General features: G+C 47.8%; 1 protein-coding gene across 1 annotated transcript; it reads right to left on the reverse strand.

Moving 5' to 3' along the window:
• Window positions 1–1542: 1542 nt before the first annotated feature.
• Window positions 1543–17525, reverse strand: cimip4 (ciliary microtubule inner protein 4). The gene is made up of 6 exons (XM_078237140.1): window positions 17414–17525; window positions 15868–15969; window positions 12700–13139; window positions 9924–10068; window positions 3058–3168; window positions 1543–1649 (listed from the first exon to the last, which is right to left on the reverse strand). Exons 3-6 carry the CDS (start codon window positions 12877–12879, stop codon window positions 1567–1569), a joined length of 519 nt encoding a protein of 172 aa, XP_078093266.1. The 5' UTR covers window positions 12880–13139; window positions 15868–15969; window positions 17414–17525; the 3' UTR covers window positions 1543–1566.
• Between the last annotated feature and the right edge of the window lie 1337 nt (window positions 17526–18862).

Consider the following 18862-nt stretch of genomic DNA (forward strand, 5'->3'; position numbering starts at 1 on the left):
CTCACCCGGTGTCTGCGTGGGTTTCCTCCGGGTGCTCCGGTTTCCTCCCACAGTCCGAAAGACGTGCTGGTTAGGTGGATTGGCTATGCTAAAATTTGCCCATTAGTGTCACAAGAATTAGCAAGGTAAATAGGTGGGATTACAGGAATAGGGCCTAGGTGTAGACTTAATGGGTCGAATGGCCTCCTTCTGCACTGTCGGGCTTCTATGAAATTTCTTCATACAAACAGTTGTGGATGCCCCTTAGTGTCCAAAGATGTGCAAGTTAGGTGGACTGGCCGTGGGAAATGTGCGGGGTTACGGGAATAGGGTCTGGGTGGGAGGCGCCTGCGGTGAGTCGGTGCAGACGTGATGGGCCTGTTGGTCTTCTGTACTGTAGAGGTTCTATGGTTTTAATGGATAAATATTGAACTCCCTTGCTTATCTTTTAATAGCATCGTGGGATCTTTTCAGTTTTCCTGAGGACGAAGTTGGGGAGAGGGCCTGGGTAAGGCACTCTGTCAGAGAGTCAGTGCAGGCTGGATGGGCCAAATGGCCTCTTTCTGAACTGCGGGGATTTTATGATTCTCTATGAATGGCATGGTGACACAGTGGTTAGCACTGCTGCCTCACAGCGCCAGGGACCCGGGTTCAATTCCGGCCTTGTGTCACTGTCTGTGCGGAGTCTGCACGTTCTCCCCGTGTCTGCGTGGGTTTCCTCCGGGTGCTGCGGCTTCCTCCCACAGTCCAAAGATGTGCGGGTTAGGTAGATTGGCCATGCTAAATTGACTCCAGCATCAGGGGAATTAGCAGGGTAAATATGTGGGGTTACGGGAATAGGGCCTGGGTGGGATTGTGGTCGGTGCAGACTCGATGGGCCAAATGGTCTCCTTTTGTACTGCGGGGATTCTATGATTCACTGCACAAGACAAACTGAATTGGTAAAATAGTTCTTTGTACACGATTGGGTCATCAGTGTCTAATTTTACATGGCTGATAAACTCAATTCTGGAGTAAGATTATGTTGAGTTTGATGCTGGATGAATCTAGTCAGACTTTTATCTTTTTGATGTCGATAAAATTAAGACCAAGTCTTTTTTTAACATTTTCTGTGTGCCGAGCGAGTGTGAAAACAGGAGAGTTTTGGAATTGTTTTTTTTCAGTGAGGAAACAAATGAAATCTTACACCACTTAGTATCAAAAATTATGCGCAATCTGATTCTCACCAGCAGGGGGAGGGGAGGGGGTGGGACCTAAGTTCACCCGCAATCCTGCTGCTCTGCTTAGAGGGCGCAATTGCACATGCGCCCTTATTTGTCCGGGATGATTGATGTTGGATAAGAATCTCGGACCAGGAAGCAACCATGTACCTCCTGGCTGTCGAGTGGGTACAGGAATGGAGAACTGGGGATCAGTGCCACCCTAGCTCATGTCCTCTTCCCAACAATGACTCAAGCCAAACGGAACTGTATCTTTCACTCGCATCTCTATCTTACAGACTGCATCACGAGAAATTCTTTTTTAAAATTGCACAAAACAGACAAACGAGGAGTAGTTTTGTTTCATGGTTTTATGTACTCAGTTGTTTTAAGAATTCTCCATCTGTTTCTCCAGTTGCTCTAATGCTTTCTTCATCTTCCGATGAACAATGCTCATCTCAACCCAGTGACCTAAAAAGATGACAGACAACCTTGCAAGTGTCAGGATGCAAACCTAAGAATTGAACCATTTCTTTCACCTTAGTTTTTTAAGATTTAAAAAAAAAGCAATGAAGAATCTCTCATTGAAGATCCCGACATGGGAAGGGCAGCACGGTGGCACAGTGGTTAGCACTGCCGCCTCAAAGCGTCAGGGACCCGGGTTCAATTCCGGCCTTGGGTGACTGTATAAAGTTCGCACGTTCTCCCCATGTCTGTGTGGGTTTCCTCCGGGTGCTCCAGTTTCCTCCCACCCTCCAAAGATGTGTAGGCTAGGTAGATTGGCCATGCTAAATTGTCCCTTAGTGTCCTAAGATCATAGACTCCTTACAATGTAGAAGGAGGCCATTCAGCCCATCGAGTCTGCACTGACCACAATCCCACCCAGGTCCTATTCCCGTAACCACACATGTTTACCCTGCTAATCCCCCTGACACTAGGGTTAATTTAGCATGGCCAATCAACCGAACCTGCACATCTTCGGACTGTGGGAGGAAACCCAGAGGAAACCCAGGCAGACATGGGGAGAATGTGCAAACTCCACGCAGACAGTGACCTGAGGCTGGAATTGAACCCAGGTCCCTGGTGCTGGGAGACAGCAGTGCTAACCACTGTGCCACCCCAGATGTATAGATTAGGTGAATTGGCTATGGTAAATTGCCCCGTAGTGTCCTAAGATGTGTAGATTAGGTGGATCGGCCATGCTAAATTGCCCCTTAGTGTCCAAGGATGTGCAGGTTAGGTGGATTGGCCATGCTAAATTGTCCCTTAGTGTCCAAAGATGTGCAGGTTAGGTGGATTGGCCATGCTAAATTGCCCCTTAGTGTCCAAAGATGTGCAGGTTAGGTGGATTGGCCATGCTAAATTGCCCCTTAGTCTCCAAAGATGTGCAGGTTAGGTGGATTGGCCATGCTAAATTGCCCCTTAGTGTCCAAAGATGTGCAGGTTAGGTGGATTGGCCATGCTAAATTGCCCCTTAGTCTCCAAAGATGTGCAGGTTAGGTGGATTGGCCATGCTAAATTGCCCCTTAGTCTCCAAAGATGTGTAGGTTAGGTGGATTGGCCATGCTAAATGCGTGGGGTTACAGGGATTGGGGTGGTAAGATGCTCTTTCAGAGAGTTGGTGGAGACACAATGGCCTCCTTCTGCACTGTAGGGATTCTATGGTTCAGGGATGGTGGTGACTGTCCTAACAAAGTCTAACTGTGGGTTAACTGCGGAGGATTGTGGTGGTGGTGGTGGCGAGAGGGATACGACCAGAGGCACCTCCCCCGGCACGCCATCTTTACTCCAGTCAGACCTCACGACAAGGGATCATTGACGAGATTGGGAATTTGTCTGGAGCAGGGGTGACCCGCGGTGTTAAGGAATTATACTGTACCCAATTGATCTGTCGTTCTTCCATGCCAGTGCTCTGGGTCGCGTTTAAAGCGGTGATGCACCTCTTTTGTGTAGGTAGCTTGTGCCTCACTCTGCCATTCACCCGAGGAACCTGACACCCCAAAATAAAGCATCAATAATAGACGACCACACATGCCGGCAGAACCTCACTCTACCATTCACACACGGAAATTACCACAGCTACAGAGTAACTCATCAGAAATTCATCTCCCCACTGGAATTGACATCAGCCTCGATACACAGAGAAGAAAGTCCCAACCACCAAAATGAGAGCTGCAGAAATGTACACGTCAATGATTGGGCAACACGGTGGCACTGTGGTTAGCACTGCTGCCTCACAGAGCCAGGGACCCGGGTTCAATTCCGGCCTCGGCTGACTGTATGGAGTTTGCACATTCTCCCAGTGTTTCCTCCGGGTGCTCCGGTTTCCTCCCACAGTCCAAAGATGTGCAGGTTAGGTGAATTGGCCATGGTAAGTTGCCCCCTTAATATCCAAAGCTGTGCAGTTTAGGTGGACTGGCCATGCTAAATTGCCCCTTAGGGACTGCCCCCGTGGGGCGGCACGGTAGCACAGTGGTTAGCACTGCTGCTTCACAGCTCCAGGGACCTGGGTTCGATTCCCGACTTGGGTCACTGTCTGTGTGGAGTTTGCACATTCTCCTCGTGTCTGCGTGGGTTTCCTCCGGGTGCTCCGGTTTCCTCCCACAGTCCAAAGATGTGCGGGTTAGGTTGATTGGCCATGCTAAAATTGCCCCTTAGTGTCCTGGGATGCGTAGATTAGAGGGATTAGTGGGTAAAATATGTAGGGATATGGGGGTAGGGCCTGGGTGGGATTATGGTCGGTGCAGACTCGATGGGCCGAATGGCCTCTTACTGTACTGTAGGGTTTCTATCCAAAGATGTGTAGGTTAGGGAGTGATTGGCCATGCTAAATTGCCTCTTAGTATCCAAAGCTGTGCGGTTTAGATGGATTGGCCATGCTAAATTGCCCCTTAGTATCCAAAGATGTGCAGGTTAGGTGGATTAGCCATGCTAAATTAACCCTTTGTCTGCAAAGAGTGCGGTTTAGGTGGATTAGCCATGCTAAATTGCCCCCTTAGTGTCCAAAGATGCGCAGGTTGGGGGGGATTGGCCATGCTAAATTGCCCCTTAGAGTCAGGGGATTAGACAGGGGGTTATGTGGGGATAGGGCCTGGGTGGGATTGTTGTTGGTGCAGGTTTGCTGGGCCGAATGGCCTCTTTCTGCACTGTGGGGTTTCTATGATTCCAAATTTGAGCTGAAGCTTTGAGTGGTTTGGAAATCTAATGCGTGGCATTCCAGCTCGCAATCCATTTTTAAAAATATTGTTCCTGGGACGTGAGCAACAGTGGCAAGGCCAACATTTGTTGCCCATCCCCCAATTGCCCTCAGTGTCTCGCTCGGCCATTTCAGAGGGCAGTTGAGAGTCAACCACATTGCTGTGGCTCTGGAGTCACATGTAGGCCAGACCAGGTAAGAATGGCAGATTTCCTTCCCTAAAGGGCATTAGTGAACCAGATGGAATTTGCTCATGATTATTATACATAAAACAGATCATTTATTGCTGATGTGTTATCATAGAATCCCTACAGTGCAGAAAGAGGCCATTAGGCCCATCGAGTCTGCACCAACCACAATCCCACCCAGGCCCTATCCCCATAAACCCATGCATTTACCCTACCTAATCCCCCTGACATTAAGGGGCAATTTAGTTAACTGAATCTACATCTGCCCAGCTGTTATTATTCACTCATGGGATGGGGGCTAGGCCAGCATTTATTGCCCATCCCTAATTGCCCTTGAGAAGGTGGTGGTGAGCCGTGGTGGTCGGATTTGAACTCACACCTCCAGAGCTTTAGTCCAGATCTACGGATCACTAGTTCAGAAACGACACCACTTTATGTTACCATCCCCAAGTCGATGCATAGTGATTCCCTTTGCATGATGGGTAAATTATGGCCCTATTCCAAATTATGGCCCTGTTCCCTTGCCCCTCCCGCACTCTTGTTCACTTATATTTTATAGTATAGGGCATGCACTCAGACTACAGCTCTGTCAAAGGGAATGGAAGATAGATTGCATTTGCCATGGGCAGGATATTGGATACCTGTACCCTTTTAATAAGATACAACTTGAGTTCAGATTGGTCAATAACTTCCATCCCCAGTTACAGAAAAGATGGAGTTGAGATTCTGAAGCATAGCAGGTCCAGACTTTGTCCATCATCATCATAATGTTATCCAAATGTGCTGTGTACCGAAGGAGCAGGACTTTACTGCAATTGTACAGGGCGTTGGTGAGGCCACACCTGGAGTATTGTGTGCAGTTTTGGTGTCCTTATCTGAGGAAGGATGTCCTTGCTATAGAGGGAGTACAGCGAAGGTTTACCAGGCTGATTCCTGGGATGGCAGGTCTGTCATATGAAGAGAGACTAAGTCGGTTAGGATTATATTCACTGGAGTTTAGAAGAGTGAGGGGGGATCTCATAGAAACTTGTAAAATTCTAACAGGAGTAGACAGAGTAGATTCAGAAAGAATGTTCCTGATGGTTGGGGAGACCAGAACTAGGGGTCATAGTTTGAGGTTAAGGGGTAAACCTTTTAGGACTGAGGTGAGGAGAATTTTTTTCACCCAGAGGGTGGAATTCACTCCCACAGAAAGTTGTTCAGGCAAAACATTATCTGATTTCAAGAAGAAATTAGATCTAGCTCTTGGGACTAAAGGGATCAAGGGATTTCGGGGGAAGTGGGAAATTAGATATTGAATTTGATGATCAGCCATGATCAAAATGAATGGCGGAACAAGCTCGAAGGGCCGAATGGCTTACTCCTGTTTCTAGTGTTAGGACTTGGGAAGCGAGTTTAAAGTTGATTTATTAGTGTCACAAGTAGGCTTACATTAACACTGCAATGAAGTTACTGTGAAAATCCCCTAGTCGCCACACTCCGGTGCCTGTTCGGGTACACTGAGGGAGAATTTAGCACGGCCAATGCACCTAACCAGCACGTCTTTCGGACTGTGGGAGGAAACCGGAGCACCCGGAGGAAACCCACGCAGACACGGGGAGAACGTGCAAACTCCGCACAGACAGTGACCCAAGCCAGGAATCGAACCCAGGTCACTGGCACTGTGAGGCAGCAGTGCCAACCACTGTGCCACCGTGCTGCTCCAAGAGAAGCTTTATAAATCAATACATGCCCAACAGAAGGTCATTTGGCCCATTACGCCTATGGCAGCTCTTTGGAAGAGTTTTCCAGTTTGTCTGATGACTCTGATCTTCCCCCATAGCCCTGCACAATATTTTCCTCCCAGCACTTACCTAATTCCCTTCTGAAAATTCCCATTGGACCTATTCCCATCATCCTTTCAGGCAGTGCGTTCTTGATCACAAAGTAGGTCTGTCCATCTCGCCTTCTTTTCGCAGTTATCCCAATTCTGTATCCCCTGGTTACTGACCCTCAGACAAATGGAAACAGTTTCTCCCGATTTGCTCTATTAAAGCCCCTCAGAACCACCCCCCTTTACCTTCTCTGTTCAAACTACAACCATTGGCTTCTCTAATCCTTCCACCTACCCAAGTCCTTCGCCCCCGGCAACAAATCATTACTGACTGGCGACATGCAAGGAATAAAGTTGAGTTTAACACATCCATGAAGTGCCAGGTCTTTTGAGGTTTCATTGATAGGTAATCAAGAGGGAGAGAACGTCGTGCTTTTGCCCTCCATAACGTGTGGAGTACAAACGCCAGCATAGACCAGATGGGCCAAATGGCCTGTTTCTTAGGATCATTGAATCCTTACAGAAGGAGGCCAATCAGCCCATCGAGTCGGCATCAACTCTCTGACAGAGAATCGTACCCTGGGCCGCCCCCACCCTATCCCCTAATCCCACCCATTTACCCCACAAATCCCCCCAGAACTTACGGGGGCAATTTAGCATGGCCAATGCACTTAACCTGAACATCTTTGGATAAGGGGCAATTTAGCATGGCCAATCCACCAAACCTACACATTTTTGGACACTAAGGGGCAATTTAGAATGGCCAATCCACCTAACCTACACATCTTCATTATAAGAGCTAGGAGCAGGAGTAGGCCATCTAGCCCCTCAAGCCTGCTCCGCCATTCAATAAGATCATGGCTGATCTGATAGTGGGTTCAGTTCCACTTACCCGCCCGCTCCCCATAACCCTTAATTCCCTTAATGGTTAAAAATCTATCTATCTGTGAGTTGAACACGTTTAACGAGGTAGCCTCTACTGCTTCATTGGGCAGAGAATTTCAAAGATTCACTACCCTCTGGGAGAAGAAGTTCCTCCTCAACTCTGTTCTAAATTGACTCCCCCGTATTTTGAGGCTATGCCCCTTAGTTCTTGTTTCCATTGTAAGTGGAAATAACCTCGCTGCTTCTACCCTGTCTAGCCCCTTCATTATCTTATATGTCTCTATAAGATCTCCCCTCAACCTTCTAAACTCTGATGAGTACAGGCCCAGTTTACTCAATCTCTCCTCATAAGCTAACCCCCTCATCTCCGGAATCAACCTGGTGAACCTTCTCTGTACCCCCTCTAATGCTAATATATCCTTTCTTAAATAAGGGGACCAAAATTGTACACAGTACTCTAGGTGCGGCCTCACCAGTACCCTGATGATCATGGCTGATCATCCAACTTAATATCCTGATACCCCCTTCCCCCTATATCCTTTGATCTCTTTCGTCCCAAGAGCTAAATCTAACTCCTTCTTGAAAACAATGTTTTGGCCTCAGCTACTTCCTGTGGTAGCAAAGTCCACACGCTGACCACCCTCTGGGTGAAGAAATTTCTCCTCACCTCAGTCCCCTTATCTTAAACTATGACCCCGAGTTCTAGACACTCCCACCATTGGGCACATTCTTTCTGAATCTACCCAGTTTAATCCTGTTAGAATTTAATAGGTTTCTATGAGATCCCCTCTCATTCTTCTGAAATCCAGCGAATATAATCCTCACCACATGAATGGCAGACGTTCAAGAAGGTGGCTCACCACCACCTTCCCAAAGAACGGATGGGCAACAAGTGCTGGCGTAGCCAGTGATGCCACATCTCAAGATCAAATATAAAAACACTTCCTAGTCATCTCATAGTTCTCCCTTATGACCGTTAGGGCAGCACGGTGGTTAGCACTGCTGCCTCACAGCGCCAGGGATCCGGGTTCAATTCCAGCCTTGGGTCACCGTCTGTGTGGAGTTTGCACATTCTCCTCGTGTCTGCGTGGGTTTCCTCCGGGTGCTCCGGTTTCCTCCCACAGTCCAAAGATGTGCGGGTTAGGTTGATTGGCCATGCTAAATTGCCCCTAGCGTCAGGGGGATTAGCCGGATAAATATATGGGGTTACGGGAATAGAGCTTGGGTGGGATTGTGGTCGGTGCAGACTCAAAGAACAAAGAACAAAGAACAGTACAGCACAGGAAACAGGCCCTTCGGCCCTCCAAGCCTGTGCCGCTCCTTGGTCCAACTAGACCAATCGTTTGTATCCCTCCATTCCCAGGCTGCTCATGTGACTATCCAGGTAAGTCTTAAACGATGTCAGCGTGCCTGCCTCCACCACCCTACTTGGCAGCGCATTCCAGGCCCCCACCACCCTCTGTGTAAAAAACGTCCCTCTGATATCTGAGTTATACTTCGCCCCTCTCAGCTTGAGCCCGTGACCCCTCGTGATCGTCACCTCTGACCTGGGAAAAAGCTTCCCACTGTTCACCCTATCTATACCCTTCATAATCTTGTACACCTCTATTAGATCTCCCCTCATTCTACGTCTTTCCAAGGAGAACAACCCCAGTCTACCCAATCTCTCCTCATAGCTAAGACCCTCCATACCAGGCAACATCCTGGTAAACCTTCTCTGCACTCTCTCTAACGCCTCCACGTCCTTCTGGTAGTGCGGCGACCAGAACTGGACGCAGGACTCCAAATGTGGCCTAACCAGCGTTCTATACAGCTGCATCATCAGACTCCAGCTTTTATACTCTATACCCCGTCCTATAAAGGCAAGCATACCATATGCCTTCTTCACCACCTTCTCCACCTGTGTTGCCACCTTCAAGGATTTGTGGACTTGCACACCTCGGTCCCTCTGTGTTTCTATACTCCTGATGACTCTGCCATTTATTGTATAACTCCTCCCTACATTATTTCTTCCAAAATGCACTCGATGGGCCGAATGGCCTCTTTCTGCATTGTAGGGATTCTATGATGCTATATTCTATGATACTATGAACTTCATTGCAGTGTTAATGTAAGCCTACTTTTGTGGCACTAAAAATAAAATTTGAACAATCGCACATCTTGGGACGTTGACCATTTTAAAAGTGCTCTATCAAAATACAAATTGCAATCAATAAACCATCAGGAAACAGTTATAAAGAAAGAACTTTGCACTTATATAGTGCCTTTCAAGATCTAATGCTACTGCACAGGCTATGAAATCGTTTTTGGAGGTGTACACTCATTTCCCACTTCTCTCGATCGGAAATAATGTTTCGCCTGTAACAAAGTGAATGTTTGCAGTGAATAATCTCTGTCAGAACAGGAACTGGCAGTACTTGGAAAGATGAAACCAAAAGAGAAAACGCTGGAAAATCTCGGCAGGTCTGGCAGCATCTGTCAGGAGAGAAAGGAGCTGACGTTTCAAGTCCAGACGACCCTTTGTCAAAGTCGAGTTGTCTGGACTCGAAACGTCAGCTCTTTTCTCTCCTCACAGATGCTGCCAGACCCGCTGAGATTTTCCAGCATTTTCTCTTCTGGTTTCAGATTCCAGCATCCGCAGTCATTTGCTTTTATTTACGTACCTGGGAAGATGTTACATCGGAGAGGATAGCCTATCCTTTCGTACCAGTTCACATGATCAGAGGGCTTCTCCGGTGCCGGCACCTGGGCGTCCTCCAAATCCGAACTCTTGGATGACACCTCCTTCTGTTTCATGAACTTATTAACCTGCAGAGAAACAGCAGGAAGGTCGCCACGCTGGCTTATGAACAGATAAAAGTTTAAAGTTTATTTATTAGTCACAAGCAAGGCTTCCATGAAGATTGCAATGAAGTTACTGTGAAATTCCCCTAGTTGCCACACTCTGGCGCCTGTTCGGGTCAATGCACCCTAACCAGCACGTCTTTCAGAATGTGGGAGGAAACCGGAGCACCCGGCGGAAACCCACGCAGACACGGGGAGAATGTGCAAACTCCACACAGACAGTGACCCGAGCCAGGAATCGAACCCAGGTCCCTGGCGCTGTGAGGCAGCAGTGCTAACCACTGTGCCACTGTACCGCCCCAAGTCAAATAACATTCTTTTTCCCATTTTCTCTTTGGAGGGAGGGATGCAAGCTTATGGGAGACAGCTGCAATGTGTGGAGATGCCGGCGTTGGACTGGGGTGGGCACAGTAAGAAGTCTCACGACACCAGGTTAAAGTCCAACAGGTTTATTTGGAATTACAAGCTTTAGGATGAAGGAGCAGCGCTCCAAAAGCTCGTGATTCCAAATAAACCTGTTGGACTTCAACCTGGTGTTGTGAGACTCCTTATTGAGACAACTGCAGGCATATCATCTATCTCTGGCACAGTGATTAGCACTGCTGCCTCACAACGCCAGGGACCCAGGTTCGATTCCCAGCTTGGGTCACTGTCTGTGTGGAGTTTGCACATTCTCCCCGTGTCTGCGTGGGTTTCCTCCAGGTGCTCCAGTTTCCTCCCACAGTTCGAAAGATGTACATTGGCGATGCTAAATTCTCCCTCAGTGTACCCAAACAGGCGTCGGAGTGTGGCGGTTAGGGGATTTTCACAGCAACCTCACTGCAGTGTTAATGTAAGTCTATCTGTGACATTAATTTTAAAAAAGATACGACACAGAACATTCAGTCCGAGAGTAAGGATGTTGCCTTGACTCCCCAGTATTAAACCACACCGTTCAATTAACTTTGGGATCTAGGAATTCCAACGCAAAGCTTTCCTTCATAGATAACTTCTTGGAGTAAGACAAAGGCATTAAAGTTTGAGAGAAGTGAAATAAAGGGCAGTGGACCAAAAACAGAGAGAAAGAGGTTCCATAGTTTGGACAATTTTTTTCAAATTCATTGTTGGGATGAGAGTTTCACTGGCAGGGCCGGCACTTATTGTCCATCCCAAATGGTGGTGCTAATCCACCGTCTTGAGCCTTGCCATCCATTTGACGTTTCTGTGGCAGTTTCATACAACCCAGGGCTTGCTGGGCCAATTCAGAGGTCAGATTGGAGTCAATCACATTGTTATGGGTGGTACAGTGGTTAGCACTGCTGCCTCACAGCGCCAGGGACTCGGGCTCAATTCTGGCCTCGGGCCACTGTCCGTATGGAGTTTGCACGTTCTCCCCGTGTCTGCCTCGGGCCACTGTCCGTATGGGTTTCCTCCGGGTTCCCTGGTTTCCTCCCACAGTCCAAAGATGTGCAGGTTAGGTTGATTGGTCCTGCTAAATTGGCCCTTAGTGTCCCAAGATATGTCGCTTGGCATGGTGGCACAGTGGTTAGCACTGCTGCCTCACATCACCAAGGACCCGGGTTCGATTCCTGGCCTGGGTCACTGTCTGTAGGGAGTCTGCGTGGGTTTCCTCCGGGTGCTCCGGTTTCCTCCCACATTCCAAAAGACATGCTGGTTAGGTGCATTGGCCATACTAAATTCTCCCTCAGTGTACCCGAACAGGCGTCAGAGTGTAGCAACTCGGGGATTTTCACAGTAACTTCATTGCAGTGTTAATGTAAGCCTACTTGTGACACTAATAAATAAACTTAGGTGGATTGGCCATGGTAAATTGCCCTTAGCCTCCAAAGATGTGTAGGTTCATAGAGTCATTGAGGTTTACAGCATGGAAACAGGCCCTTCGGCCCAACTTGTCCGTGCCACCTTTTTTTTAAACCCCTGAGCTAATCCCAATTGCCCGCATTTGGCCCATATCCCTCTATACTCATCTTATCCATGTAACTGTCTAAATGCTTTTAGAAAGACAAAATTGTACCCGCCTCTACTACTACCTCTGGCAGCTCATTCCAGACACTCACCACCCTCTGTGTGAAAAAATTGCCCCTCTGGAGACTTTTGTATCTCTCACCTTAAATCTATGCCCTCTAGTTTTAGACTCCCCTACCTTTGGGAAAAGATATTGACTGAGCAGAAACTGACAGCCAAGTTCCGCACACATGAGGACGGCCTAAACCGGGATGTTGGATTTATGTCACATTATCAGTAACCCCCACAGCTTGCCTCCTGGACTTGCAGAATTTCACAAGCTGTTCTGTCTGGAGACAATACACATCTCTTTAACCTGTGTTGAATGCTCCCTCCACCCACATTGTCTGTACATTTAAGATCTGGCTGGCTGTAGAGATTTGCATTCTAATCAGTATTCTGTAATTTGATTTCTGTGTCTGTGCCCTGTTTGAGAACAGATATCCACTCCATCTGACGAAGGAGCATTGCTCCGAAAGCTTATGGTATTTGCTACCAAATAAACCTGTTGGACTTTAACCTGGTGTTGTGAGACTTCTTACTGTGCTTATGGACAGGAGCCAGCTCCACAAGTATTCTTTCCACACTAACCTCATCATCTGTTAGAAGCTCTTCCACAAGTTGGCTCCCAAACTTGTGCTTAATATTTTTGGGAATTACACACTCCACTTCTCGATTGGGGAGCTGCTTTAGAGTCTCACATGACGACTGTACGCCAGTCATCGCCCGTGGGGTGCGAGTAACAGGGGATCTGTCAACATCCACCTGCATCTCACCGATTCTTCCATCGTAGCTGAAGGGCACAGTTCCGAGAGAGTCCTTCACCTCCGGCTTGCGAGCCTTGTCATAGGTGCTGCCTCTTCCTGATGTCGAGCTCGTGACTCTCGAAGCATCAGGCCTGCTCCCCTGCCCCCGCCCAATAACCCTTTCCGAATCAGCCTTGCAAATGTGGCCCTGGCGTTTTTCCAGCTGAGGCGGTGGTTGGTGGCTTGGCTGGGCCGCAGCAGAAACTGGTTTTCCCCCTGACAACCCTGTAATTGAGAGAAAGGGCTTGCATTTATACAGCACTTTTTTTTTTAAACCACAACCAGACATCTCAAAGAGCTTCATAACTAATACTTAGAATCCCTACAGTGCAGAAGGAGGCCTTTCGGCCCATCGAGGCTGTACCGGCAACAATCCCACCCAGGCCCTATCCCCATAACCCCACGTATTTACCTTGCTAGTCCTAATGGACAATTTAGCGATGGCACAGTGGTTAGCACTGCTGCCTCACAGCGCCAGGGACCCTGGTTTGATTCCCGGCTTGGGTCAATGTCTGTGTGGAGTTTGCACATTCTCCCCGTGTCTGCGTGGGTTTCCTCCGGGTGCTCCGATTTCCTCCCACACTCCAAAGACGTGCTGGTTAGGTGCATTGGCCATGTTAAATTCTCCCTCAGTGTACCCGAATGCCGGAGTGTGGCGGCTAGGACATTTTCACAGTAACTTCACTACAGTGTGAATGTAAGCTTACTTGTAACGAATAAATAAACTTTTACTTTGACTTTTAGCATGGCCAATCCACCTAACTTCTTTGAAATGTAGTCACTGTTGTAAAATAGAAATTATGGCAGCCAATCACTTTCAGCTATATCCCACAAACAACACAATGATGGTGACCAGATAATCTACTTTTTTATATTGAGAGATAAGTACTGACCAGTACACCAGAAATAACTCCCCTGTTCTTCTTTCAAGTATGGGTTGGGGGATCTTTTATATCCATCTTGGGGAGACATCAGCTGGTGAAACTTATTTTTTTTACTTATTTGTGGGACATAGGTGTTGCTGGCCAGGCTAGCATTTATTGCCCATCCCTAGTTGCCCCTTGAGAAGGTGGTGGTGAGCTGCCTTCTTGAATCGCTGCAGTCCACGTGCTGTGGGTTGACCCACAATGCCGTTAGGGAGGGAATTCCAGGATTTTGACCCAGCGACTGTGAAGGAACAGCCAATATATTTCCAAGTCAGGATGGTGAGCGACTTAGAGGAGAAGGTGGTGGTGAGCTGCCGTCTTGAAACGCTGCAGTCTCATAGGTGCATCCACTGTGCTGTTAGGGAGGGAATTCCAGGAATGTAACCCAGCAATAGTAAAGGAATGGCAGATATTTTTCCCAAGTCAGGGGTGGGTGAGTGGCCTGGAGGGGAACTTGCAGGTGGTGGTGTTCCCAAGTATCTGCTGGCCTTGTCCTTCTAGATGGAAATGGCCATGGGTTTGGAAGGTGCTGTCTAAGGATCTTTGGTGAATTGCTGCAGTGCATCTTGTAGATGGTACACACTGCTGCTACTGAGCGTTGGTGGTGGAGGGAGTGGTTCCAATCGAGCGGGTTGCTTTGTCCTGGATGGTGTCAAGCTTCTTGAGTGTTGTTGGAGCTGCACTCATCCAGGCAAGTGGGGAGTATTCCATCACACTCCTGACTTGTGCCTTGTAGATGGTGGGCAGGCTTTGGGGAGTCAGGAGGTGAGTTACTCGCCGCAGTATTCCCAGCCTCTGACCTGCTCTTGTAGCCACTGTGTTTATGTGGTGAGTCCAGTTGAGTTTCTGGTCAATGGTAACCCCAAGAATGTTAACTTAAATTCAACTAATTAAAAAATAATAATTCTGGTCTGGAACTGAAATCTGTTCTCAGTAACGGTGACGATGAAACGAATACCTATTGGCGTCAAGACCCATTTGGCTCACCAAAATAAAGGCAAAATACTGTGGATGCTGGAATCCGAAACAAAAACAGAAAGTGCTGGAAAATCTCAGCAGGTCTGACAGCATCTGTGGAGAGAGAATAGAGCCAACGTTTCGAGTCTGGATGACCCATTGTCAGAGCTCACCCTTTGGGGAAGGAAATCTTCAGGAAAGGTGACACAGTGGTTAGCACTGCTGCCTCACAACACCAGGGACCCGGGTTCAATTCCAGCCTCGGGTCACTGTCTCACTGGCGTTCCCCCGGGGGTTTCCTCTGGGTGCTCCGGTTTTCTCCCACACTCCAAAGATGTGCAGGTTAGGTTGATTGGCCATTAACCCTAGTGTCAAGGGGGTTAGCAGGGTAAATATGTGGGATTATAGGGACTGGGCGGGATTGTTGTCGGTGCAGACTCGATGGGCCAAATGGCCTCCTTCTGCACTGTCGGGATTCTATGATTCACACAGTGGATTGGGGAAACATTCACTGCCCCACCCATGGTAAGCAGGTTATTATTGAGTGCGAAGGTCAGAGGGAGAGTCATGGGTTTGGAAGGTGCCGCTGAAGGAAGTTTGGTGAGTTGCTGCAGTGCATCTTGGAGATGGTACACGCGGCTTCCACTGTGCATCGGTGGTGGAGGGAGTGAATGTTTGTGGTTGGGGTGCCAATCAAGCAGGGCTGCTTTGTCCTGGATGGTGTTGAGCTTCGAGTGCTGTTGGAGCCGCACCCATCCAGGCAAGTGCAGAATATTCTATCACACTCCTGGCTTGTGCCTTATGAAAAGGTTTTGGGGAGTCAGGAGGTGAGCTACTGCACTGCAAACTTCCTAGCCTCTGACGTACTTTTCTGGCCACAGTATTCATGCAGACATGAGAGAAGGTGGCTGTGAGGGTGAGCAAGTATACGTGGCAATGGAAGAAATATTTCAGGATGAAAGCCATCCAAATGGTCCAGTTCAATGGTAATCCAACATGATCTACCTTGCCTTGATTTTACAAGAATAATAGTTAATAACAGCAGCCTTACAGTTGATGTAGTTCTTTACCTTTGTAGTAACCTTCGCTATCCAGTGTTGTGCCAAAGAGGGTTCGACCAGGGAACCTCTGGCCTCCATCGCTCACTGCACTTTCAGGTTTTATCAGTGCATCTAGAAAAGCAATTTTTGTTTTTAAATGGAAAAGAAACTTGAGTTAAGACTTGTAGGGCTTTCTTAAGCATTCCATAACTCTACTAACCTCATCCCATTGAGGGAAATCTTAAACAAGAGGCTACTCCACAAGGTGACTGCCATTTCAAATTGTATTCAGGCAAACTCTCACAAAGCATACCCAACATTCATCAGATTCCAATGTTTTACCCTGTAGTGCTGCCTTCCCTAGATGGTAAAAAGTTTTCCTTTCTTTCCAATAGCTAGGGGAAGGTGATGGCCTAGTGGTATTATTGCTCGACTATTAATCCAGAAATTCAACTAACATTCCGGGGACCTGGGTTCGAATCCCACCACGGCAGATGGTGGAATTTGAATCCAATAAATAATATCTGGAATTAAGAATCTACAGATGACCATTGTTGGAAAAACCCATCTGGTTCACTAATGCCCTTCAGGGAAGGAACTCTGCCATTCTTACCCAGCCCTTGATAATCACCTCCAACCACCCACCCCCACCTTGTTCATAGCCTTAGAACTTGATAACATGTCTTTTTCCAGATGCAGACTGACCCTTAGAACCATAAAATCCCTACAGTTCAGAAAGAGGCCACCTGGCCCATCGAGCCTGCACCAACTCTCTGATAGAGCATCCTACCCCCGTAACCCTGAGTATTTAGCATGGCCAATCCCCCCCTCACCGACAGATCTTTGAACACTAAGGGGCAATTTAGCATGGCCAATCCACCTAACCTGCACATCTTTGGACACTAAGGGGCAATTTAACATGGCCAATCCACATAACGTGCTCATCTTTGTACACTAAGGGGCAATTTAGCATGGCCAATCCACCTAACCTACACATCTTTGGACACTAAGGGGCAATTTAGCATGGCCAATGCACCTAACCTGCACGTCTTTGGACACCAAGGGGCAATTTAACATGGCCAATCCACATAACTTGCACATCTTTGTACACTAAGGGGCAATTTAGCATGGCCAATGCACTGAACCTACACATCTTTGGATCCTTGTAGATACCACCCTTGTAATTTCCGATTTTGCTTTCAAATGTTTGTGTGTTGTGAATTTATTGTACATTCTTCAACTGCAATGTTTCCCCTTCCTTTACCCTCCCGCCTCCCCTTCTTTTCTTTAGCCGTTTTTCAAAAGCTTTTGAGACGCTGAAAACCCAGACGATCTATCACTCTGCTGGGGTCCCGCTGTAAAACCTCTAGCTCATCGAATCCCGACAGTGCAGCAGGAGACATGCAAATTCAACTCAAATGCCCAACAAGGGAGCATAATGGAAACGTTATTACCGACCTGCAAGTGTGTGTGCCCTTACCAGAAACTGAAAAAGAAAAAATTAAAGAAAATATTAAATATTTCATTCTACACGATTAAGTTTTTTTTTTAAATTGTATTAGGTCTGGGAAATAACTAACCTTGAAACTGAGGACATTCAGGGTCCCCCATTGCAACTCCCAGCCAGATATACCTGCGGATTCCTCTCCTGATTTTAACCTGGCTGTACGAAACTTCGAAGCATGTTGCCAATCAGGGCTTTGGTTACACCAGCCCCACCAACCAACAGCGGATTAGCTAGTCACGTGGCACAGAAAGTATCCAACGTTGCCAGGGGAACAAGTGATCAACATTCCATTAAGGAATAACATCACTGGGGTGGAAATGACAAAAGAGGAAATTTCTTCTTGGAAACCAATGGAATTTATTAACGCTGCCAATTCAAGGTTTGTGGAATTCAACTCTGCACTCCAGCACATCCTTATGCCAAATATAACAGGGCAAATTCCAAATTAGGATGGCACAGTGGTTGGCACTGCTTCCTCACCATGCCAGGGACTCAGGTTCAATTCCAGCCTTCATAGAATCTCTACAGTGCAGAAAGAGGCCATTCAGCCCATCAATCCCCCCACTAACAATAATCCCCACCTAGGTCATATCCCCATAACCCCACATTTTTACCCTTCCGATTTCCCTGATGCGAAGGGGCAATTTAGTATGGCCAATCAACCTAACCCGCACATCTTTGAACTGTGGGAGGAAACCCGTGCAGACATGGGGAGAACATGCAAACTCAACAAAACTGGAGAGACGATGGCCTAGTGGTATAATCACCAGACTAGCAACTCAGCTAATGTTGTGGGGACCCAAGTTCAAATCCTGCCACAGCAGATGGTGGAATTTGAATTCATTAAAAAAATATCTGAATTAAGAATTCATCAGAGGGTGATCATGCCTAACATTTAGGGGCGGCACGGTAGCACAGTGGTTAGCACTGCTGCTTCACAGCTCCTGGGGTCCTGGGTTCGATTCCCGGCTCAGGTCATTGTCTGTGTGGAGTTTGCACATTCTCCTTGTGTCTGCGTGGGTTTCCTCCGGGTGCTCCAGTTTCCTCCCACAGTCCAAAGATGTGCGGGTTAGGTTGATTGGCCAGGTTAAAAATTGCCCCTGAGATTCGTAGGTTAGCGGGATTAGTGGGTAAACATGTTGGGGTAGGGCCTGGGTGGGGTTGTGGTCGGTGCAGACTCGATGGGCCGAATGGCCTCCTTCTGCACTGTAGGGTTTCTATGATTCTAAGAACACAGGCAGTCACCCAAGACGGGAATCGAACCCGGGTTCCTGAGGCTGAGAGGCAGCAGTGCTAACCACTGTGCCACCATTTGGGTGACTGTCTACGTGGAGTTTGCACCTTCATCATCATAGGTCATAGAAACCCTACAGTGCAGAAGGAGGCCATTTGGCCCATCGAGTCTGCACCGACCACAATCCCACCCAGGCCCTACCCCCACATATTTACCCGCTAATCCCGCTAACCTACGCATCTCAGGACTCTAAGGGGCAATTTTTTTTTTAACCTGGCCTATCA

This window comes from Mustelus asterias, chromosome 21 (genome assembly GCF_964213995.1).
Source record: "Mustelus asterias chromosome 21, sMusAst1.hap1.1, whole genome shotgun sequence".
Lineage (NCBI taxonomy): Eukaryota > Metazoa > Chordata > Chondrichthyes > Carcharhiniformes > Triakidae > Mustelus > Mustelus asterias.